Here is a 24,957-nt window from a genome sequence, read left to right on the forward strand (position 1 = left end):
TCTTGTTTTTTCTCTCCTCTCCTCTTGTTTCCTATCCTCTCCTCTCCTCTTGTTTCCTCTCCTATCCTCTTGTTTCCCTTCCTCTCCTCTCCTCTTGTTTTCCTCTCCTCTCCTCTTGCTTTCTCTCCTCTTGTCTCCTCTCCTCTCCTCTTGTTTCCTATCCTCTCCTCTTGTTTCCTCTCCTCTTGTATCCTCTCCTCTCCTCTTGTTTCCTATCCTCTCCTCTTGCTTTCTCTCCTCTCCTCTTGTCTCCTCTCCTCTCCTCTTGTCTCCTCTCCTCTTGTTTCCTTGAACTAAAGTGCTTCAAAGTGTGTGAAGATCCATCACCATCGTTTCTTTGCTTCATGTATCGTAGCTTCACTTGAACGTCCCGGCGCCCCGCGTCGTCCCGGTGCTCGTGATGCTTTACATGGCGGCACGCAGGAAGCACTCCGTCCTCTGGCGGGTTCTTCGTGCTGCAGGAAGCAGACCGGATGTCTGTGAGCGCAGAGGAAGGACGCACCCCAAGGAGACGCAGCTCGGCCTCTCTGCTAATGAAGGTGGAACAAGGAGCAGCGTCTCCGGGTTCACGAAGCGGCTCCCGTGGGAGAACCACCCGCCCGGCTCCAATTAGCAGCTGCTCGTTACACCGGGGTTTAACGAGTCTCTATTTTAAACCTCACTTCTTTGTGTCTGAACGTCTTTGTGTTCCTGCATCTCTTCTTCTGCTGTTTCCTCGTCATTGTTTCCCTTTAGCCGTACCCTCATCCTTCGGTTCATCGGAGCAGCACTTTATCAGACCGTTGCTTTGTAATCATGCTTTCTGAGAGGAGTGAAGCCGGCCGGGGCTTCTGCCTCTTTGTGTCCCAGTGTTTCAGGACACGAATATTAATACGTTCATTTCTGCTCTTTTCTCTTTTTGTAGGACGTTGGTTTTGTGTTTTGTTTTGTTCTCTAAATAAATGTAAATGTAGGCCTCCACCTTGGGCTGCTCTCAGAGTCGTGTCTCCGTAGTCCTGCCGTAGTGCTTGATGTGATCTCGGTACGCGGCGGGTTGATTGTTCTCTCAGAGCTCCGTGTCGCCTCGCGTCTGCAGAACGTGTTTCTGTCGATTCTCCGACCGTAACTTCGTAATAAACCTTCAGTGTTCGCCATCAAGCTCCAGCTCTCCCGTGTCTCTCTGTGTGTCCATTACAGTGATCGTATGTTGTTGTTGTTGTTGTTGTTGTTGTTAAGGTTTTTTTGCCAGGTTAGTTTGAAAACACTGAAATATTGTACAAGTCTATCTAAAATGAAAGTATTATTTAGGAGTCAAATCATTAATGGTTATGAACAGGACCTGTGAAATCCCATTTGTTGTTATTTCTTGTAATTGTAAAAAGTAATTTCTTAAAAAAAAAAAAGATTAACAAGACAAACATGTCGCTGATAACGATGACCTAATGTTTTATAAGAAACATATATGTTAGAGGGGGGAGGACCAGAAAAGTTTGTTTAAGCTTCTTCTTGCCCCTGTTGAACATGAACAGAGACTATCTGAACATTATTATTATTTTTTTTTTTTTTTGGTTTATTATTTGTTTTGTTTGGTACTTTGTTATAATTATTAATCTGAGTGAAAAAAAGAGAATATATATATATATATATTATTGTTATATTTTTTTGTTTCTGACATGTTCAATAAATTGACTAAACTAACTAAAACTATATATTTATGGAGTTTGTTTGTCAAGTCGTTTTTGATTCTCAGTGTAATATAAGTCTGTTACATCTCACCTGTAAAAGCAACAGTATTGACCAACTGTTATTATAAATAATTTATGTAATCAGCCGTTATCCTCGGGGTGATGCATCCTTTGCTTTTGACTCCTTGTAGCTCTCTCAAAGCAATGTGTCAGACACTTCAGCTGCTTCTGGGCCTTAAGACACAGGAGGGGTTCAAACCTCTACATTACCCAACATGCATTACAAAAGCATCTTCGTGTCAGACCCTCGCTGCCAGCCAAAGCCCACATTTCTCTGTATAAAGGTGGAATGTATTTAAGGCAGGGGCTTCTCACCGAGTTCAGCCATGGACAGTGAGGAAGGGTCTCCATCGCCGAGGGGGCAGAGCGGGAAGAAGCCGGTGTTGGAATTGAAATCGCTCAGAGGCTCCGGTTTGATGCCGTTAATATCGAGACCCGACTGATCAGGGGACGGCTGGATGTCCAGGTAGAAACCCTGAGTTTCTCCTCTTCCTCTTCCTCTTCCTCCTCCTCTTCCTCCTCCTCCTCTTCCTCCTCCTCCTCTTCCTCGTCCTCCTCCTCCTGAGTCTGCCTGTTGTGGAGGAGAAGCTCTTATAGGTCATGTGAACTTTTGGTAATTCATGTCAGAATTCAGAAACATCGCTGAACATTTACAGAGGCTGTGCCATTGACTTACATTGGAAAAGAGACGTCCGTACATCCTAATACGGATGCTTGAACAGCCCTAATTTAAATCATTCGGATCCAAAAATGTGATTGGAGGCGGTGCTTAAAGGTGAGAGGCGGGGTTTAATGATGGGAGGCGGGTTAAAGGAACAACTGCTTTATTGGCCAAAAGATCCCCGAAGTTATAGATATTTTTTTACGTCAGAGTCAGGACATTCAGGCCCCGCCTCCGAGGCTGTATCCAGTTCTGCATTTTGTCATATTTCACATTGGGACACACCAAGTTCAGAAATACCCGTTGTATGACTCAACGACATGGCCTTTTGACATTTCTCAATGAAGGCATCAGGGTGTAGAGTAAAGACCACCAACCTTTAAAGACACTGACCCTCCTTCAGGGGAGTTTTGCACCATGTATCCCTCGTCCTGCAGCTCTGTGACGCTGGAGGTCGGGGGGCCGTATAGGGGGGAGAGCTGCTCGGCATCCCCCAGGATCGGGGTCTCGATGCTGGGGAGAGTCAGGAGGAGAGAGGGTCCCTCCTGGTTCTTCTGCTGCTGGAGGAGGTGTTTCTGGACCTCAGCGTACAGACTGTCCCGCTGCTTCTTCGACATGCGGCCGAACTTCACAGCTGGGATTGAGGAAGAGGGGGAGATAACTGAGTCAGGATGTATTATGTAAGGGATGTTCTTTTCCCCATAAAGACCAAGTCGCTGCACATTATCCCGCTTATTACAAGGCCAGGTATTAAACAAACTAACGACTCAACCCCCAATATTAACTTAAATGATTGTATTGACTAAAACATGATCCTATTTCTTCCGCCAAGAAAAATAAAACGGCTGGAACTGCGACAACAACAACAACTGTACAGTCCAAATATTTACAGTTTCTGATCGACTACAAATCGATGCTAAATGACTTCCAAGTTAATTTGACAGTTGACGCCAAGGGACCCTGACATAACGTCAATATAGGACGAGTTGGGAGTAAGAACGTGTTGGTTTCTTTAGGTGTGTGTGTGTGTCTCACCTTCTCTGGACATGCCCACAGTCCGACACTTCTGCAGACGGCAGTGTTGGCAGCGGTTTCGGCTCGTTCGGTCGATCATACAGTTTTTCTGTCGCGGACACGAGTAGCTGGCGTTACTTTTCTGACTGCGTCTGAAGAAACCCTGAGAGAGGAGGGGAATGTTAAATAAGTGCAAGACAAGCGGAAGAGATGTTTATTCTACGTCCTAAAATACGTCAGTAAATACCCCACTGGTGAATTTAAAAACGGCGGTTGCTAACAAGAGTCTAAATGAGACGACTAAACGTCCTCTGGCACAACATTAGCCACCTTTAGCTTAGCGGTGGTGACGTGAAGTCATGTGACCGTGCTGTAGTTCTTTTATAGCCCAACATTAGCCACCTTTAGCTTAGCGGTGGTGACGTGAAGTCATGTGACCGTGCTGTAGTTCCTTTCTAGCCCAACATTAGCCACCTTTAGCTTAGCGGTGGTGACGTGAAGTCATGTGACCGTGCTGTAGTTCCTTTATAGCCCAACATTAGCTACCTTTAGCTTAGCGGTGGTGACGTGAAGTCATGTGACCGGGCTGTAGTTCCTTTATAGTCCAACATTAGCCACCTTTAGCTTAGCGGTGGTGACGTGAAGTCATGTGACCGTGCTGTAGTTCCTTTATAGCCCAACATTAGCCACCTTTAGCTTAGCGGTGGTGACAAGAAGTTACGTGACCGTGCTGTAGTTCCTTTATAGCCCAACATTAGCCACCTTTAGCTTAGCGGTGGTGACAAGAAGTTACGTGACCGTGCTGTAGTTCCTTTATAGCCCAATATTAGCTGTCATTAACGATAGCTTTTTACTTGACTAAGACTCTTTCTAAGACAATACAATTATATATTTTTTGGACTCATGTTTCTGTGCTTCACTTTCCAGCGTTCCCCTAACAAGCTCTCCTCCCATCATGCTCTCTGTTCTGTGTTTGCATGCTGATGATCTCGTTGGCAGTGAAATGAGCCTCCAGCTGCCCGACAGCAGCTGAACACACTTTGTGTTCCGGGGAAAAGTTTCTGACTGAACGTCAATGTTTGCCTGATTCTGCTAATGAGACTCTGAGATAGAGAAGAAGGAGCTGAAGGAGAACAGGAATTGAGTTTTTTTGTAAATCCCAGGATATGAGATGTAACACCAGACAGAAGCATTGTTATTGTTAATATCTGTGCAATTCTACACATGAGTGAAGTATAAAAAGGATTGAGCACATTATATACAACACGACTTGCTTTACAGAGGATTTAACGCACAATCAAACCAACGATGAAATGATTAAATAACTGTGCCGGAAAAGTTATAAATGTTAAGGATGAACAGGAAGTGAGAGGATATACAGGAAGTGATGCAGAGGTAGGGGCGGGGCTTACCTTACAGCCCTCACAGGTGATCACCCCGTAGTGGATCCCCGAAGATTTATCTCCACAGATCTTACAGGGGATGATTTCAATCTGAGCTGCAGACACACAGAGGTTAGAGGTAATAACGTCAACAGAAAATCAACCAGCCATCAGTCATCACATCTTGATGGCAAGAGTACACACATCCTTTACTCAAGAAGAAGTACAGATACTCGTGTTTAAAGATACTCTGGTAAAAGTAGAAGTAATGACTACACTTCTTTACTCAAGTAAAAGTAAAGAAGTATTGGCTTTGAAATGTACGTAAAGGTGAGGTAGGTAAGTTTCAGAAACCGGCTCGAGAAACACTTGTTGTTATATTCCATGGAATGCTCTTAACATCCCGATAGCAATGAATATCTGAAGTGCTTTGACAACAAATCCATACAAAAATGTCATCTGTGGAAGCCGTGGCACTGTAAAAACACGACCAATCATCTGAGCCGGCTAAAGTAACTGGATGGCCTACCTGCCTGTCAGCCTTCCATCTGTGCACAAACTTATCTCGTGCCCTCATTGGTCATGAGCGCGTGCATGTGTGTTGGAGAAGGGGCTCTGTAAGGATTTTTTCCGGCTGTGTATTTTCAAATTCTAGCGAACTCGAGCTGGTTTCTCAAACATGACCTACCCCACCTTTAAGTAAAAAGTACCTATAACTAGCAGCTGTTTTAAAGAGTACCTGACCTCCCTTTATATTAATAGAACAATAATGTCATTGTTAGCTAATGAATGTTTCCATGCTGAACAACGGCAACATGACAACGTTTCCATTGGTCCCTCTTCTTTAGAGAAGACCAGGAAGTGATGGATACACGGATCGTGTTCCAACCAATAGGCACGCAGTGACTCTAAAGAATAATGACCACGCACCAAACACATATTCAAACTAAAGTTTTTCCTTGCATGGCCTCAGATCTACTTCATATAGTAAACAAATCTCTTCACTCAGGTGTTTTTCCACAGGCCCTGAAAACTGCAGTCATTAAACCGCTCTTAAAAAAGCATAATCTAGATGCTTCAGTAATGAACAATTTCAGGCCCATATCAAGCCTCCCATTTCTAGGTAAGATCATTGAAAAAGTAGTTTTTCAACAGCTGAGTAATTTATTGCATTTAAATAACTGTTTGGATGTGTTCCAGTCAGGCTTTCTTCCAAACCACAGCACTGAGACTGCTCTTGTAAAGGTCTTTAATGACATCCACTTAAACACAGACAGTGGCAGAACTTCAGTGTTAGTATTATTAGATCTCAGTGCTGCGTTTGACACTGTTGACCACAGCATATTACTAGACCGACTGGAAAACTGGGTGGGACTTTCGGAAACAGTTCTAAATTGGTTTGAATCCTACTTAAAGGACAGAAACAACTTTGTTTCTATAGGTACATTTACATCTGAGTTGACAAATATGACATGTGGGGTTCCTCAAGGCTCCATATTGGGGCCTCTTCTCTTTAAGATCTACATGCTACCACTGGCTCAGATAATGAAGAACAACAACATAAGTTACCACAGCTATGCAGATGACACACAAATGTACGTAACAATTTCACCAGGAGACTATGCTCCAATTCAAACACTGAGTAAGTGCATTGAACAAATCAATGACTGGATGTGTCAGAACTTTCTCCAATTAAACAAAGATAAAACTGAGGTAATGGTTTTTGGAGCCAAGGCAGAACGTATAAAAGTTAGCGCTGAGCTTCAGTCTGCAATGTTCAAACCAACAGATAAAGCCAGAAATCTAGGTGTAGTCATGGACTCTGACCTGAGTTTCAACAGTCACATTAAAACAGTTACTAAATCAGCCTACTATCACCTAAAGCACATATCTAGGATTAAAAGACTAATGTCACAGCAGGATTTGGAAAAACTTGTCCATGCCTTTATCTTCAGTAGACTCGACTACTGCAATGGTGTCTTCACAGGTCTCACTAAAACATCTATTAGAAAGCTGCAGCTGATTCAGAACGCCGCTGCTCGAGTCCTCACTGACACTAAGAAAGTGCATCACATCACTCCTGCTCTGAAGTCTTTACACTGGCTTCCTGTGTGTCAAAGAATAGATTTCAAAATACTGCTGCTGGTTTATAAAGCACTGAATGGTTTAGGCCCAAATTACATTTCTGACCTCCTGCTAAACTATGAACCATCCAGATCTCTCAGGTCTTCAGGGACTGGTCAGCTTTCTGTCCCAGAGTCAGAACTAAACATGGAGAAGCAGCGTTCAGTTATTATGCTCCAAATATCTGGAGCAAACTCCCAGAAACCTGCAGGTCCGCTGCAACTCTGACTACTTTCAAATCCAGGCTGAAGACTTTTCTTTTTGTCGCTGCTTTTAATTGAAACTGAGCCGTTGTGTTCATCAGTAAAGTGGAACTTTTGTGTGAACTATTCACATCTTAAACTGCAATGTAACTTTGTATTCATGTAATTTTTATTCATGTATTTTTTCTTTTAATGTATTTTTTATTATCTTTTTTTTAAATGCCTTTGTCTGAATGTCTTTCATTTTTGTAAAGCACCTTGCATTGCCTTGTGTTGAAAGGTGCTATATCAATTGCCTTGACTTGCCTAAAGGAACCAGTCTGTTTGGAAAATGTAAGAAGTAGAAAGTACAGGTATTTGTGTTCAACATGTAAGAAGTAGAAAGTACAGGTATTTTTGTTCAACATGTAAGAAGTGGAAAGTACAGGTATTTGAGTTCAACATGTAAGAAGTAGAAAGTACAGGTATTTGGGTTCAACATGTAAGAAGTAGAAAGTACAGGTATTTTTGTTCAACATGTAAGAAGTGGAAAGTACAGGTATTTGAGTTCAACATGTAAGAAGTAGAAAGTACAGGTATTTTTGTTCAACATGTAAGAAGTGGAAAGTACAGGTATTTGGGTTCAACATGTAAGAAGTCAAAGTAAAAAGTCGTCAGAAAAATAAGTAGTGAAGTAAAGTACTGATACCAGAAACATGTACTTATGTACAGTAATGAAGTATTTTAATTCCACTACTTCCCACCTCTGGTTATAATAGAAGCAGGAAACAGATCTCAGAGGAGGGAAATAAAAAAAGACAAACACTGCATCTGCAGTTGCCAGATTTTGCGACAAAAATAAATTAAAAGTAAATAATCCCAAGATAACAGAGAGTGTGAGAGAGAGGACACTTCATCATTTTAGATAAAGTGAGTTTAATGCAATTTATGAAGGAAAACAACAAAAAAATGTGGAAAAAAATAACTGGACATTGAAAAGATTACGACTGAACGAGATTAATAATTTTTGGGATATAACATTTCACTAAAATATAAATCAGATCAGATTATGTCCCTTTCATCTGCCAGAAAAATTGACATTGTAGAAAACACAGGGCGTGTATTTATACACAGGCCGTGTATTTATACACTCATCAGACTGTAACAGACAGCTCTGAGAGGATATATTAAGCAGAGGGAAGTTATATAAGGACACACACACACCCTCCCAGCTGTTTGTCTGCAGAAATACGTCTTGCTATAATCTGCTCCTGGATCAAATGTATGTTATTACTCTTTCTCCAAAATAACACCTTGAAAATGTAAAAAAAAAAGAAAAGTGTAGGATTAAACCGATAAGCTTATTTTGATCAGATTAACATGTTGGGTATTGTACGTTTAATTCATACAAAAACAAAACTCGTATTCTCGTAAATGTTGAAGCCTCATGTTGCCTGCTCTGTGCTGTCCATCTAAGAACTGCTTTTAATTGAATTTGTAATTATTTTTTAAATAACAGTTCTCTATAAATGACTTATATGTGCTTTATAATGTGAAATATGTCAATACATTTGATTTAAATGAAGTATGTTGGTAATAAAAAGACGTGCACATTTCAGATTACATTCTGTAGGAAGTTTTCAACAAGAAATTCAAACCTCTCTCAAACAAACACAAACACACACACACACACACACACAAACAAACACACACACACACACACACACACACAGTAATTATCTCTGTGAGTTCATCCCGTCTGAATTCATCAAAGCCAGCGTCTGTAATCAGAGCAGAAGATATTTTTACACCGTGCCGACAACCCACACATCTGCTTTGTTTGCCTTGTAGCACACACACACACACACACACACACACACACACACACACACACACACACACACACACACACACACACAGACACACACACACACACACACACACACACACACACACACACAATGTCGTCTCATGAATGCGTGGTGCAGGAAAAGCCTGATACATTGCTTCAGATACATTTCTATCAGTAATGTTCAAATAAAATCCAATCTAATGGCAGCGAGAGCAGTCCTCTCCTATTTGTAAATCTTTTTAGTCGATCAGTCATTTTGTATGCTTAGTTTCAAGCTAAATTAACACTATCTTTGGTAAACAAAAGATTTAAAGAGGTGCACGATTCTCTGGGCAATCTGTGCATAACGTAGACTAATGCCAACTATTCTGACGATCAATTAATACAAGGTTAGTGATCTTATATTCAGAAATATCTCTAAGTACTAAACCAGCTTTTAGTCTGTCAGACCATGTGTATCGTTCCTAAGGTTGTGTATCCTCCACTCGGTTCTGACACAATCAGAGAGGGAGCAAGGAGGAGGGACTCCGAAATATGTCACGGTTTGGAAAGCCGCCAAGAAAACAGGACATGTTCCAGAAGATAAATCTGGAAATGTTTGCATATTTGTCACAAATAGTTCGTGAATTTTTTGTTCATTTATCTGTATTTTGTATCATATTTTAGAGCTTTCAAATGTTCTTTTTCCGACATTTTAATTTGAAATTATTCCTTTATGTTTCACAATATTTTGGGACATTCGTCTTGTACTATTCCAAAATCTTTCACAAATGTTTGCATATTTTTAAAACACTGTTTTGACTTTCTGTATATATTTTTCCAACATTTGTACAGATGTTCTATTCTAATTATTATTATTATTATGTTTTATTCTAACAATTTTAACATATTATGTTGACTTTAAAAAAACATATTTAAAGTTATTATCTCAACCTCAACATTAAAATTAACAAAAATATTTCAAATTTTCTTTTGGCAGTTGTCACATTTTATTCTATCATTTTCTCAACCCTTTTGGGGGACATTTCTCACTAGGATAGGTGTCCTCCTGTCTAGTCTGGTCTGTTTAACCTCCAATCTGTCTCTCATCATCATCCTCACTTCCCTCTGTCTATCAGCGCAGTCTACCTTGTGTCAGGAATAAAACGTACAGCGTTCAGAATATAATAAAGTTTCTCAGAAAGTCGATCAAAGGGAGCGAGGAGGAGGGACTCTGAAATATGTCACGGTTTGGAAAGATAGATCTGGACTTTGTTGCATATTTGTCTCAAATAGTTTGGGGAGGTTTTGTATGTATTATATATCTGTATTTTTAATCATATCTTTCTTCCATTTTAGGGCTTTAACATTTTATTTTTTTCTATTATTCTGACTTAAAAAAACATATCTTACAGTTATTTTTCACATTTCTTTCGGACGTGTCTCATAATAATCCGACATTTTCATCAACATTAAACTAAATTCTTGCATTTTTCACATTTTATTTTGCCAGTTGTCAAATATTATTCTAATTTGTTATCAACTTTTTTTTCTGGACATTTCTCAAATTTTGCTGCAAATTCTTTGACAAGTTTTTCAAAAATTCCCTCCGGTATGTCCCTCATCATCATCACCTTCATCCTCACCTTCTTCTTCTTCATCATCATCATCATCATCATCAACCATCAACATCCCTCTGTCTATCGGCTCAGTTTACTTCGTTATTAGGAATGAAACGTACAGCGTAAAGATCTGGGGCCTCATTTATAACGCCGTGCGTAGGATTCATGTGGGAAGGTTGCTTACGTAGTAGAAATAAAAAAATAATAATAATACGTACAGAAATGTTGCGACATTTTCTGATTCACCAAACATTGCGTCCCGGCGAGGAAAGTGCGTACGGCACAAATGATTTTATGTGCTTTTTTAACAATAAAATTGTTACTCTTAGAAACAAAATTAATGACCTCTTGCCTTTGACCAGTATAGTGTTATCAACAGCTTCCGGAAAGTAAGTTCTAATATTACACTAGATATTAAACTAGAATGCTTTTCAGCCATAAACCTTGAACAATTAAATTCAATGATTCTCTCTTCTAAACCATCAACGTGTATGTTAGACCCAATTCCAACTAAGCTGTTGAAGGAAGTTTTTCCATTAATTAGCACTTCTTTATTAAATTGTTTGTTTGTTTGTAGCCTTTATTTAACCAGGTGAAAGCCCCTTGAGATCAAAATATCTCTTTTTCTTTTATTTATTTTTAAAAATATTAATATTAATTAATAAATATTATGAATATGTCTTTATTATCAGGCCATGTTCCACAATCATTTAAAGTAGCAGTGATAAAACCGCTTCTTAAAAAACACAACCTCGATCCAGAGGTTTTAGCCAACTATAGACCTATTTCTAATCTTCCGTTCCTCTCAAAAATTCTTGAGAAAGCGGTCGCAAAACAGTTGTGTGATTACTTAAAAAACAATGATTTATTTGAAGATTTTCAGTCTGGCTTTAGAACACATCATAGCACAGAGACAGCTCTGGTTAAAGTCACAAATTACCTTCTAATAGCCTCTGACAAGGGACTTGTCTCTATTCTTGTTTTGCTCGATCTCAGTGCTGCATTTGATACTATCGACCATGATATCTTATTGCAAAGACTAGAGCACTTAGTTGGCATACAGGGAACTGCTTTAGGCTGGTTTAGGTCCTATCTATCTGAACGCTCTCAGTTTGTACGTGTCAACGATGAATCTTCCACGCAAACCAAAGTTAGCCATGGAGTGCCACAGGGCTCAGTGCTCGGACCTATTGTGTTCACATTATATATGCTTCCGTAATATTATAAGGAATCATTCTGTACATTTCCACTGTTATACGGATGATACTCAACTATATTTATCAATCAAGCCTGATGAAATTAATCATCTAAATAAAATTCAAGACTGCCTCAAGGACTTAAACACGTGGATGACCTTAAACTTTTTGATGTTAAACACGACCAAAACTGAAGTTATTGTACTTGGCCCGAAGAATCTACGAAACAAATTATCTAAAGATATACTAACTATGGATGGCAATAATATGGCCTCCAGTGAGACTGTAAGGAATCTTGGTGTTATATTTGATCAGAATGTATCCTTTAACGCCCACATAAAATCAATTTCAAGGACCGCCTACACTGACTCCCTGAACACAGGATAGAATTTAAAAGTCTTCTTCTCGCCTACAAAGCCCTTAATGGGCAGATGCCATCTTACCTTAAATAACTAATTATACCCTACTGTCCTACTAGGGCATTGCGTTCCAAGAATGCAGGGTTGTTGGTTGTTCCAAGAGTCTCTAAAAGTACAATGGGAGCCAGACCCTTTTCTTATCAAGCTCCACATTTGTGGAATCAGCTTCCAGTTTGTGTTCGGGCGGCAGACACCCTATCCGTTTTTAAAAGTGCGCTTAAGACCTTCCTTTTTGATAAAGCTTATAGTTAGGGCTAATTAGATTCAGCCCCTAGTTTTGCTGATATGCTTAGTTTTTCGGGGGACATCTTACTTCTTCCTTCTCTCTGTCTGTACCCGTGTACTCTCATGTTCCGATTAACCCAGCTTCCCCAAATGTCTTTCTTTTTGGTGTCTATATACACCGGGATCCGGAGTCATGGATGATCCTGCGGTCCTGTGCCCTGGATCGCGAGCCCTGGATCGCGAGTCGTGGCTGTGGTCCTGGATCATCGGTCCTGGATGGATATCCTTGTGGATTCATCTTCCCATTATACACACATGCATTTTCCAAACATTTGGACTATGTTGCAAATATATTATCTTTTCAATTTACACACGGCATCTATTGCACGTCTGTCTGTCCTGGGAGAGAGATCCCTCCTCTGCTGCTCTCCCTGAAGTTTCTCCCATTTTTCCCTTTAAACTGTGGGTTTTCTTCTCTGGAAGTGTTTCTTTGTACGATGTGAGGGTCTAAGGACAGAGGGTCTAAGGACAGCGGGTGTCGTATTGTCATACTGATATTCTGCACAAACTGTGAAGACCACTGAGACAAATGTAACATTTGTGATATAAATAAACATTGATTGATTGATGGTACTTCCTACACCGGTTTCCCTTTATAAATCACAATCTGTTACGGTGTATGTTGGAAGCAGGACCCAAATGCAGATATAAACTGAAAAAACTCCTTTATTTCAAGGCTAGGGCTAGGGATATAAACAAAGACAAAACAGAACACTCACCGACGAACTAGTCATGACACAAGACGAACCAACACTCAACACTGGGAGACAGGGAAATTTAAACACAGGGTAACTAGACACAGGTGGGAACAATCAGGGGTGGGGCTGACACTGAAGAGCACAGGAGACACACAAGAAGTGACAGGTGAAAACAATCAGGAAATTAGACACACCAGGGAAACTAACGACAGGAGGAAAAACACAGGGAAAAGGACCAGACAATATACCAAGAGGAAAACATGCCGGGGAGAACAGCAAAACACCCAAACCAAGACATAGAAAACGTGACATAACACAATAATCGTAACAGAATCCCCCCCTCAAGGGACGGATTCCAGACGTCCCTAAAATACCAAAACAGTCCCATAAACGTCCAAAAAACAATGTCCAGCAGGGTGGGTGGAGGGGGACCGGAGGAGGGACATAAAACTAGGGCCACCAGGGTGGGTGGAGGGGGTCAGGAGGAGGGACGCAAAACTAGGGCCACCAGGGTGGGTGGCGGGGGTCTGGAGGACGGGACTGAACTGACCGCCCAGGGGCAGGGCAGAGGACCAGGAAGGGGTCTCGGGCGAACGGCCCCGGGGCAAGGCAGAGGACCAGGAAGGGGTCTCGGGCAGACGGCCCGGGGGTAAGGCAGAGTCCAAAAAGGGGGGTTCGGGCGGACGGCCCGGGGGCAAGGCAGAGGACCAGGAACGGGTCTCGGGCGGACGGCCCGGGGGTAAGGTAGAAGCCAAGAAGGTGGACTCGGGCGGACGGCCCGGGGGCAAGACAGAGTCCAAGGTGGGGGTTATGGAGGGGCGAAGGCCACCGCGGCCGGGAAAGTCAGGGGCCGGGCTCGAGGGCGAAGGCCGTGACTCTCAGGGCCCGGATCGGGAAGGCCGTGACTCTCAGGGGACCGGGATTGAGGGTGAAGAGTCCGGCTCTCAGAGGGCCGGGCTCGAGGGCGAAGACCGGACAGCTCCGGAGGCCGGGCAGGAACCGGTGTCGACCGGACCGGATCCGGAGGCCGGGCAGGAAAGCGCTGATGGGACAGCTCCGGAGACCGGGCAGGACCCGGTGTCAGCCGGACAGAAACCGGAGCCGGTCGGACAGGCTTCGGCAGGATCCCCCACGGAAGTGGACCAGGAGTTGGCAGGAACCCCGGCGAGACAGGTGATGGACATGGGGCTGGCAGGGTCCCCGGTAGAACCTCCAACGGCACGGGATATAGGGTTGGCAGGACCCCCGGCAGGGGAGTAGACGGCGGGACCTCCAACGACACAGGACACAGGGTTGGCAGGACCCCCGGCAGGGGAGTAGACGGCTGGACCTCCAACGAGACAGGAGAAAGGGTTGGCAGGACCTCCGGCAGGGGAGCAGACAGCGGGACCTCCAACGATACCGGACCTAGGGTTGGCAGGACCCCCGGCAGGGGAGTGGACGGCGGGACCTCCAACGATACCGGACCTAGGGTTGGCAGGACCCCCGGCAGAAGAGTAGTCTGCGGGACCTCCAACGGGACAGGACATAGGGTTGGCAGGACCCCCGGCAGGGGAGTGGACGGCGGGACCTCCAACGAGAAAGGAGAAGGAGCTGGCAGGCCCCCCGGCAGGAGAGTAGACGGCGGGACCTCCAACGGGACAGGACATGGAGCTGGCAGGACCCCCGGCAGGAGAGTAGACGGCGGGGCCTCCAACGGGTCAGACATACGATTGGCAGGACCTCCGGCAGAGGAGTAGTCGACAGAGCCCCCAACGGGACAGGACCCGGAGTAGGACCCGAGAGGAGACTCGAGAGGAGACTCGAGAGAGGAACCGAGAGGGGACTCGAGAAGGGACTCGAGAAGGGACTCGAGAAGGGACTCGAGAGGAGACTCGAGAGGGGAACCAAGGGGGAACTCGAGAGGGAACTCGAGAGGGGAACTAGAGAGGGGACTAGAGGAGGGACTAGAGGAGGGACTAGAGGAGTGACTAGAGGAGGGAACTCGAGAGGGGACTCACGAGGGGAACTAGAGGAGGGACGAGAAGAGGGACGAGAAGAGGGACGAGAAGAGGGACGAGAAGAGGGACGAGAGGAGGGACTAGAGGAGGGACTCCAGAGGGGACTCCAGAGGGGACTCCAGAGGGGACTCCAGAGGGGACTCCAGAGGGGACTCCAGAGGGGACTCCAGAGGAAACTGGAGAGGGGACTCCAGAGGAAACTTGAGATGGGACTGTGGCAGCTGGAGCCGGAAACCTGGCTGTAAGGTCCGGAGCGGAAGCCTGGACCCTGGCTGTGGAAGCCAGGTAATCCAGTATGGACGCAAAGTTGCGTGGGCCAGTACTGGAGCATGGAGGCATTTCTGCTAGCTTGGCTTTGCGCCTCCTTCTCTTAGCAGCCGCCTGTGGCATCAAAAAAGCTGAATCCGCTGGGTCCATCTTTGGTTGGTTCGTAATGTTACGGTGTATGTTGGAAGCAGGACCCAAATGCAGATATAAACTGAAAAAACTCCTTTATTTCAAGGCTAGGGCTAGGGCTAGGGATATAAACAAAGACAAAACAGAACACTCACCGACGAACTAGTCATGACACAAGACGAACCAACACTCAACACTGGGAGACAGGGGAATTTAAACACAGGGTAACTAGACACAGGTGGGAACAATCAGGGGTGGGGCTGACACTGAAGAGCACAGGAGACACACAAGAAGTGACAGGTGAAAACAATCAGGAAATTAGACACACCAGGGAAACTAACGACAGGAGGAAAAACACAGGGAAAAGGACCAGACAATATACCAAGAGGAAAACATGCCGGGGAGAACAGCAACACACCCAAACCAAGACATAGAAAACGTGACATAACACAATAATCGTAACACAATCGACTCGAAATGTGGTGCAGCTTTTGCGGGCTTCACGTAACGCTTCACATATTTGCCTATGAATAGTCAAAGAAACGCCCATTCATTCATTCAGACTGACTGACTTTATGAAGAAGAGCAGAAGAGCAGGAAATGACGACAGAACAGCTAAATAAGACATCTCACACCGTGTCAGATTTTGGTTATTTTGGGGAGGTCTGTTTGAAGCAGTTTGAACCAGAGTAGCAGCATGGAGATCGGATCGTCACCAAAATAAATAAATAAGTGGTCCGAAAAAGGTTCATGACAACATAAATACACATAGCCTTCCTCAGGCAGTGTGTTTGCACCGGGGACAGGAGACCCCCCCTTGATAAGAAACTATCGGGTAATCCCTCCGGAGTGGAGTCATGACGACTGGATCTGAATGATGTTTTTGTATTTGGTGGTTTGTGTCCCAGCTGTCGATCAGCTGTGCGCAGCGTCTCCACTGCAGCCTGTGCATCACACCCCCCACAGCAACTCTATATCCACCGGTTAGAGGAAATACAACTAATGTGTTGTGTTATATTCGCTGTACAATTTACCACACATGGTGTTCTTAGCTTCCATACCTCCTGTGTTTTACCAGCAACTTATCAAGTCTTGGCAAACGGCATAAAACACGATTAATCATGATAGTATATAAAACCATGCTCGTATCTACAACCTATAGAAATGCAAAACGGCGTCAGTTTAGACGTAATTCTGAGCTGCTTACCGCATCATTTATGAGGAAACATTTCATAACATTAGCACAACATATTCGAGGTGGTTTTAAATAACATATCCGTATTTATTTATTTCTCCAAGTTATGTGTGTGTGTGCACTGAGGAGTCTCAAACAGGCGTTTGTTAAATTAAGATTGGCTTTAATCGATGTTTGAAAGTGAATTCTTCATATATGATAAATGAGAGGTAACGTTTTAGTTATGGTATTATTTCCACATATTTCTCTCCATTCTTCCTTCTGCCAACGGTGTCGCAGTTTCTCGTCTCTCCCGTTGTTGTGCTTAGTGCGTACGCATGGGTTAGAGTTTGCGTGGAGGACCGCACATTTTCCCGTCAAGTTAGTATTTTATAAATCGCAAACATTGCGTAGAAACTGGCGTACGCCATTTTTTTTAGTGTATCCCGTTATAAATGAGGCCCCTGAACTTTGTACTACGTAAGCAACCTTCCCACGTGAATCCTACGCACAGCGTTATAAATGAGGCTCCTGAACGTGACGACAGAAGTAGTCAGAGAGTAAAAGTAATCAGACTGATGCTTTCAGCCGTTTCCAGACGGGACAGAGGACTGTTGAATAATCTCTCAGCTGCTCTAATCCTGTGACATAACAGGCTGACACACACACACACACACACACACACACACACACACACACACACACACACACACACACACACTGCTAAGCCTGGCAAATACAGCTAGAGTAGATGTATGATGTCCAAAAATAATTCTGAAAATATTGAAAAGGTCCCAGTTCCTCAGAGTCCATACAGTATATATTATCTTTAATAGGGAAGTGCATTTTAAAGGTAAGTGTTAAAGATGGGTGCAATATTCATATTCAGTTTGTGGAAAAAGATCATTAACTTCATCTTTGAGACTTTTTAGATTTTCAGTCTTTTTTATTTATTTTTCAAGCATATTTTATATATTTTTAACCTTTTTAAAAGATTTTTTGACATATTTTCCGGATATTTCTTCATTTTTAAGTTAACCTATTTTTCTTTAATAGGACTTTAAAATGTATATATCTTGCTGGTGCAGCAAATATGAAGCCAGCTGGAAGGTCACACAGTGTAATAAACCAGAGACTGTTTTGGTTTAGGAAAAACTAAATCAGTTTGACTGAATCTTTAAAATTGAGCTATTTCAGAAACATCTCATGTTGTGGAAACAAGTGGACAGAAGGAGCCGAAAGAGTCCACTGATTTATTCACAGTGAACTCACATATGCACAGACACACACGCACACACACACACACACACACACACACACACACACACACACACGCACACTCACGCACACACACACACACACACACTCACGCACACACACACACACACACACACACATACGCACACACACACACACACACACACTCACGCACACACACACACACACACACACACACACACACACATACGCACACACACACACACACACATACCAGGTATACATCACTTCAGGGGACATTACATTGACTTACAAGCATTTCCTGGAGACTTATCCTAACCTGAACCATAACCAGCACATGCCTAACCCTAACCCTAACCCTAACCCTAACCCTAAACCTAATCCTAAACCTAACCAAGTCTTCACCCTAAAATTAATGATCCCCCTTATGGGGACCTCCAATTTGTCCCCATAAGGGAGGCAAGTCCCCACACATGACTGTGTAAAACAACAGGTCCCCACAAGTATAGTAATGCTAGGCCACACGCATGCTCACACACACACACACACACACACACACACACACACACACACACACACACACATAATTGCCGCTCTCAAAAAGGTAGTAAGATGTGTTTGATTTAAACCCCCACACTAACTGGGGTCAGAAACATTGGGAAAATGCTCCAATTCAGGATCAATACAAATCAATTAAAAACAAACAATGGCAAAAAAGACACTCAAATGAATGAAGAGCGTGTGATATCTGACACGTGGAAATCGAGAGAAGGATCTCTGCATGGAGAAAGAGGGTTTATCAGCGCACGGATTCACCAGCAGAGGGCACTCAAGTGCAGGAAACTCACAGTGAATTTCAAACTGAGGGACAGAAAATACTCTGCTTACATCTTTTATAAATATTTTTTTTTTCTGACATATTTTCCCGTTTTTTTCTTCAATGTTTTAAAGCTTTTTTTTGCATAATTTTCTTGTTTTTGTCAGAAACATTTCTTTCAATGTTCTGACTGTTTCGGACATTTTCTCTGACATTTATAAAATACTTTTAATTTCTTATCCTGGACTTTTTAAAGGAACATTTTCCAGCCATTTTTGGGACATTTCTCCCAATAATGTATTATTATGATATCTTTCTCGTATTTCGAACCCAGTTTTTGATAATTTTTCAAATATTATGTAGTGTATTATTTATTTATTTTAATATGACACATTTTTATTTTTTCTGATATTCATAACATGAATCATGGCACCGTTCACACATATTTCTTTAGACATTAATCACATTTCTCTTTAGGGGATGTGTTTAAGCACTTTACGTCTCAGACATTATTTGAACATTTTTTTCTACCAGATTTCTCCAGACATTTATATTTTACATTTTCTTCCAAGTTTTTATTGAATTTTTTAAAACACATTTTCAGAAAAGATTTCCATAGGGTTTTGAGACAGTTTTGTACTCTGACTTGTGTTCACATGTTTCTCTGATCTGACCTATTTCTTTCTTATTTTCAGATTTGTACCATTTTATGCACTTTTTGTGTGTGATGTCTTACACATTCTTTTGACCTTTTTCACAAATATCATCACATGTTCTGTGTGGTGCAGCAACAGCCAGCAGCGAGGGCTCAACAAGGATCCTGACCTGCACGTTCAGTTTCCTCAACCCCTCACATTTAAACATTTTAAATCTTCCTCTTCCTCTTTCTCCTCTAAGGTGATGGACATATCCTGAAATAGTGTTTACACGATCAGTTAAATTGTCCTGTTCCGGCTGACTATTAAACACAGGAACTAAAACACAACCAAACACACACACACACACACACACACACACACACACACACACACACACACACACACACACACACACACACCGAAAGCGGAACTAGTGGAGCATCTGCTCTGACAGAAGAACATCTATGACACAACTTAAATGGAGAAAATAAAATAATAAATATATAAACACAAGTACATGAGTGTGGACTGAAACACACACATTAAAATAGATTTTTAAATTCTTACCTTTCATGGCAGAAATCACAAAATACATGTTTATAATCCAGACTGAGCAGTGTGTGTGTGTGTGTGTGTGTGTGTGTGTGTGTGTGTGTGTGTGTGTGTGTGTGCTCTGTTATCCTCGGCTGCTCTCTGCACCACATGAGGATCCATGTGACTGTGGCATCACCACTAAACCCCGCCCCTCATTCTAGGACACGCCACATTATGACTGGCAGGGCTGTCGGCCAATCAGAAGAGAGCAGACATATCAGACGATTTCTTCATTTTTATTTCTTTGAAATATGTTTTGATATAATCTTATCTGACACTTTTTCAATTTTTGGAGAAATATTTAGCTTATTTTTTCCAACATTATTAGACATTATTTATATATTATTGGTGCATTCCTTTGGATGCATTATAGGCGTGTTTTCATTTAAATATATCTATCTCTTGCACGTGCAATGACTGAGAACCTTTTACTTTTCTTTTACATAATTCTCTGACATATTAATTCTTATTTTTTGAGTCTATTCTACACATTTTACAGGTATTTTCACATATTTCCAGATAATGAAGCCGTACGATGAGCCGATTCAGGTCCAGTTGTGTTGGATTTCAAAGCAGCAAAGGAGCAGTTTTCCCAAAACACCCACACCAGTCACTGTGTAGCAGTTCAATCTCCCAGTTGAACCACACACACACACACACACACACACACACACACACACACACACACGCACGCACACACACACACACACACACACACACACACACACACACACACACACACACACACACACACACACACAGCTGAGACAGAAACTGAACTTACAGGTGTGGGTTTTCTTCACAGCAGCTGACGGACCTGCAGGAAACACAAAGACATTCAGCTGCTGCAGATCAGAGCTTTTCTTAGTCGTCACTCTGAGGTTGTTCAGGTTACACAAACATGAGGGTTTACATCTGATTGGATAAAAGTATTACGATTAAATATCCCAGGCCTCTAAACGCACTTAACTTACAACCAGATGACTGCGCGAGGATGTTAGCTCTGATCTTGATGAAATGTTTGTGCACAGACAGCGGGTGATTCTGCACCAGATGTCGGTATCTCATTTAAATGTGTAAATATCAGCAAGATGTCAGGTGCTTGGCATCATTGTGTTCACACGGTTTATTTTTAAACAGTTGTGCCGAAGGAGAGGATCCAAAAGCAGAAGGAAATGCTATTTTTGTCTTATTTCTGCAGGTTAATTTGTAGTTTATATTTAAATGTATTACATTGTTCTAATATCCTAGCGTGCAACGACATCATTATATTATCTATTATTTTTTTGTATATTTATCCAAATGTATTATTTAATGATTACATCTATTATTTTAGCCAACTTTGGCTTCCATCCACGAGGGGGGGGAGTCCTGAGGCCAAAATCTGTTCGAGCATCTGTGTGTGTGTGTGTGTGTGTGTGTGTGTGTGTGTGTGTGTGTGTGTGTGTGTGTGTGTGTGTGTGTGTGTGTGTGTGTGTGTGTGTGTGTGCGTGTGTGCGTGTGTGCGTGTGCGTGTGTGCGTGCGGGCATGCGTGTGTGTGTGTGTGTGTGTGTGTGTGTGTGTGTGTGTGTAAAACATATTTTCTTCACAGTGTATTTAAATGCCAACCCATTACTGTATTTAAATTAAATATTAAAACTCCTATTTCATTGATGTTCAGTTTCTTTCAAAGTGTTCTGACTGAATTTCTGGAGCTTTTATTGTGAAATGCTGAACGGTGCTTCATCACAAAGCCTATGCAACTTGTGAAAAGTTGACTTATTACTGAGATGTTTTCCTGATTTAAAAAGGTTTATATTATCCATGTACTCACGCAGGGCCGTCCCTCCCTAATGGCCGATCACGCAGACTTCGGAGGGGGCCTCACCTCGAGGAGGGGGCCTCACCTCGCGGAGGGGACCTCACCTCGCGGAGGGGGCCTCACCTCGCGGAGGGGGCCTCACCTCTCGGAGGGGGCCTCACCTCGCGGAGGGGACCTCACCTCGCGGAGGGGGCCTCACCTCGCGGAGGGGGCCTCACCTCGCGGAGGGGGCCTCAACTGAGTTGCTTATGCGGCGCAATTAGTGTGGCGCGGCAAAACAGAGGGCCTCATCAAATAACTTTGTATGGGGCCTCATGTTGGCCAGGGACGACCCTGTACTCACGGCACAACAACAACATGCTCTTAACTGAAAGTGATGACAGAGGTGTGTGTTGGTGTGTGTTGGTGTGTGTCGGTGTGTGTCGGTGTGTGTTGTGCTCAGACAGTCAATGTATTCTTCAACGGGAAAACACATTTTAAACATCTATTACATTAGACACGTTGTTTTCGTGTATTTCCTCTGCTGGCTTATTTCACATCGTATTTAATTTCTAAATTGTGATTTTGCCTCCAGCTGACTCTTCGGGGACAGACCGGACCAAACGTTTGTCCTTCCCGGAAATATTCTGATTTAAAAAGAGGAACAACCTTCAGAGTTTATTAAACCCTGAGGAAGGAGAGCCTCAGATTGGAGCCTCCTGTTTGCAGATGGAGACGAGATGAAAGTCCCCCGAGGGCCACAGAGGACACGATGGGATGTCTCTGTTTCCAGGTGATATCAGGAGGGAACATTCAGCAGGAAAGGAAAATAGGAATAAGGGATGAGGAAAGCTGAGAAGAGGGTTCTTCATCCGTACATGTTCCCACTGCAGGACGGATAGAGGTATTGAGATGTTGGGGGGAATATGTCGAGAATAAAGACAAACGTTTAGTATTTTAGTACGAATAAATAAATTGAGGGAGGAAAATGTGCTTTCTTTTTCATTTTGAATAGAAAGTGGAAATGTGTCGTACATTTTGAGATGTGGACATATTGGGAACATAATGATGTATAACAAGAATATACAGTTTACATTTAAAAAAATAAAGTCAGAATGTCGTATTAAACTAAAAGATATTGAGAAAAAAGGGTAGTAAACTCAAAACGAAAGATTTAGGAGGAAATGTTGAAAAATAAACATCAAACTTTTGAGACTAAATCGAACTACTAGCGTTAGCAGGTATGCTAAAGCTCAGTATCTTCATGCCATTTCAACTACAACAATATTTTATCTAAAATCATTTTTTCTTCCCGAAATGTCTTCAGCCAGACGCTTGTAATAATTGGTACAATGGTAACAATGTAGTGATTGTTTTTAATTAAACACAAATGACACTCATGTTAGCTAAAACTATTTTTTATACGAGCCAGACGTGTAGTGAGAAACATGAAGTCAAATATGGGAATTATTATAATTATGGAACTTCTTCAATAAAATGAATATATATTTATTTAGTTTTCTACTAACTAATAATATAATAATAAGTATGATAATGGTGATTTTATTCATTTAAATGTACATTGAAAGAGTATTTTGATTAAAGAGCCTGTGACACGGTTTTCCCCCATCATCCAAACCCATCAATTTGAGTACATATTGTCCCCTTGAAAACCGTTACTGAACTGATTTTGGATATTTGTACTTTGATAACCATTAATCTGCCTTCAATGTTGACAATTTTCTGGATCTTCTCGCGGATTCTTCAAGTCCCGCCAAATGATGGGTGACGTCATTGCGGGCACAGCGCTCCAGCTGCACCGTCCAGGATCCCAGCATCTGCATGGAAACCTTTATATATATATATACAGTCAGATGTAAACGCACGACGGCGCACACAGCAGCAAGCTCAGACAGCGATGACAGGTTAATGTTGAACGTGCCTGAGAGCTCATATGAGGCTGAAGGATCGGTTTATGTTGCATCTGTTAGAAGTTTAGGAATGAGGTGCGTCAATATGGGCGATCATATGGTCATGTAGCCAGTGGTGGAATGGGACTAAAAATCATCCCGGGACTCTCGACCGGCCCACTTCGGTACCGCTAGTAAATTGTCAACGGGGGGAGCGGGGGATGTAAAATACAAATATAATGTATAATGTCTGTGTCTTTGACCTCAGCGCTGCGAGCCACCTGTGCCCTGTACTACGAAGCCAGTTCAACAGACCCTGGATATGTTTGAGTAGCAAACAAACTAACAACAAACTAACAAGATCTCGCTAAGCGGTCCTACGACGCTGGTTATCAACTCGGTAAATCAAGCCAGGGTTTCTCTCTCCAGCTGAGAGCGCGTTCACGTCTAAGACACGAGTGGATCTGACTTTAATTACATTTGTCTCGAGTGTTTCGTCAACATAATGTGTTAAATAATACTTCTGCATCCAGTCTGTGACACTGTGAGTGTTGCACGGCCAGATGAGGCTGGAGAAGCTGACTCAGATAAGGAAATATATGATATATTATGATATTATCTGATCGATGATCTGATTGATGATGTAATATGAATGATAAGTGCGACACGTCGGCGTCTTCTCTGCATACGGCAGTTTAAACTGTATTTCCTTTATCCTGTATCCTGAGCCTCACGCGCCGCCTATGGGGGATGTGCTAGTTACTTATCCGACCGGCCCACTTCGGTACCGGCCCATCGGGATTCGTCCCGATGGCCAGTCCGCCACTGCACCCAGCCCACGTAAACTGTCAACGGGGGGAGCCTCGCTGCGGGGAAACGGTGGACCTAGTATCCCGATCGGAGTGGGAATAATAATAATAATCCGTGCATTTTATCCATTAATTTCCCCAATATTGTGGTAAAAAACCACACGTTTAATCCACGTTGGTGTACTACAACTACAAAAAGCATCGGTTTGTTTTCTCATCAGTAAATGCAGACCGGCTCAAACAAACGATTTTTAATCATCATCCTCACGTATCATTTAATGTATCATATGTTCGCCGAATTGACATGAAAGCACTAATAAATGTAGTTTCATCCACTTGAGTTTACAACCACAAAAACAATAGATTTGTTTTTATATCACATCCGACGGGAGGAAATTCAGCAGCTCTCACTCCCGATTTTTAATCCTAATGTAATCATCATCTTCACCACGATCATTTAT

At 42.6% G+C, this 24,957-nt stretch overlaps 1 protein-coding gene across 1 annotated transcript in view; it reads right to left on the minus strand.

Moving 5' to 3' along the window:
* The window catches only part of LOC117441317 (nuclear receptor ROR-alpha A-like), a 34,284-nt gene extending 14,273 nt beyond the window's left edge, over positions 1–20,011 (minus strand). Inside the window, exons 1-6 of the mRNA XM_034077507.2 lie at positions 19,970–20,011; positions 4,812–4,897; positions 3,421–3,562; positions 2,763–3,019; positions 2,040–2,295; positions 328–477 (exon numbers count right to left, since the gene is read on the minus strand). Of these exons, the coding sequence (XP_033933398.1) occupies positions 328–477; positions 2,040–2,295; positions 2,763–3,019; positions 3,421–3,562; positions 4,812–4,897; positions 19,970–19,997 (919 nt within the window). The 5' untranslated portion in view covers positions 19,998–20,011. The remainder of the gene's footprint in view (positions 1–327; positions 478–2,039; positions 2,296–2,762; positions 3,020–3,420; positions 3,563–4,811; positions 4,898–19,969) is intronic.
* Positions 20,012–24,957: the final 4,946 nt, after the last annotated feature.

The sequence above is a fragment of the Pseudochaenichthys georgianus genome, unplaced genomic scaffold, assembly GCF_902827115.2.
Source record: "Pseudochaenichthys georgianus unplaced genomic scaffold, fPseGeo1.2 scaffold_167_arrow_ctg1, whole genome shotgun sequence".
Classification (NCBI taxonomy): Eukaryota; Metazoa; Chordata; class Actinopteri; order Perciformes; family Channichthyidae; genus Pseudochaenichthys; species Pseudochaenichthys georgianus.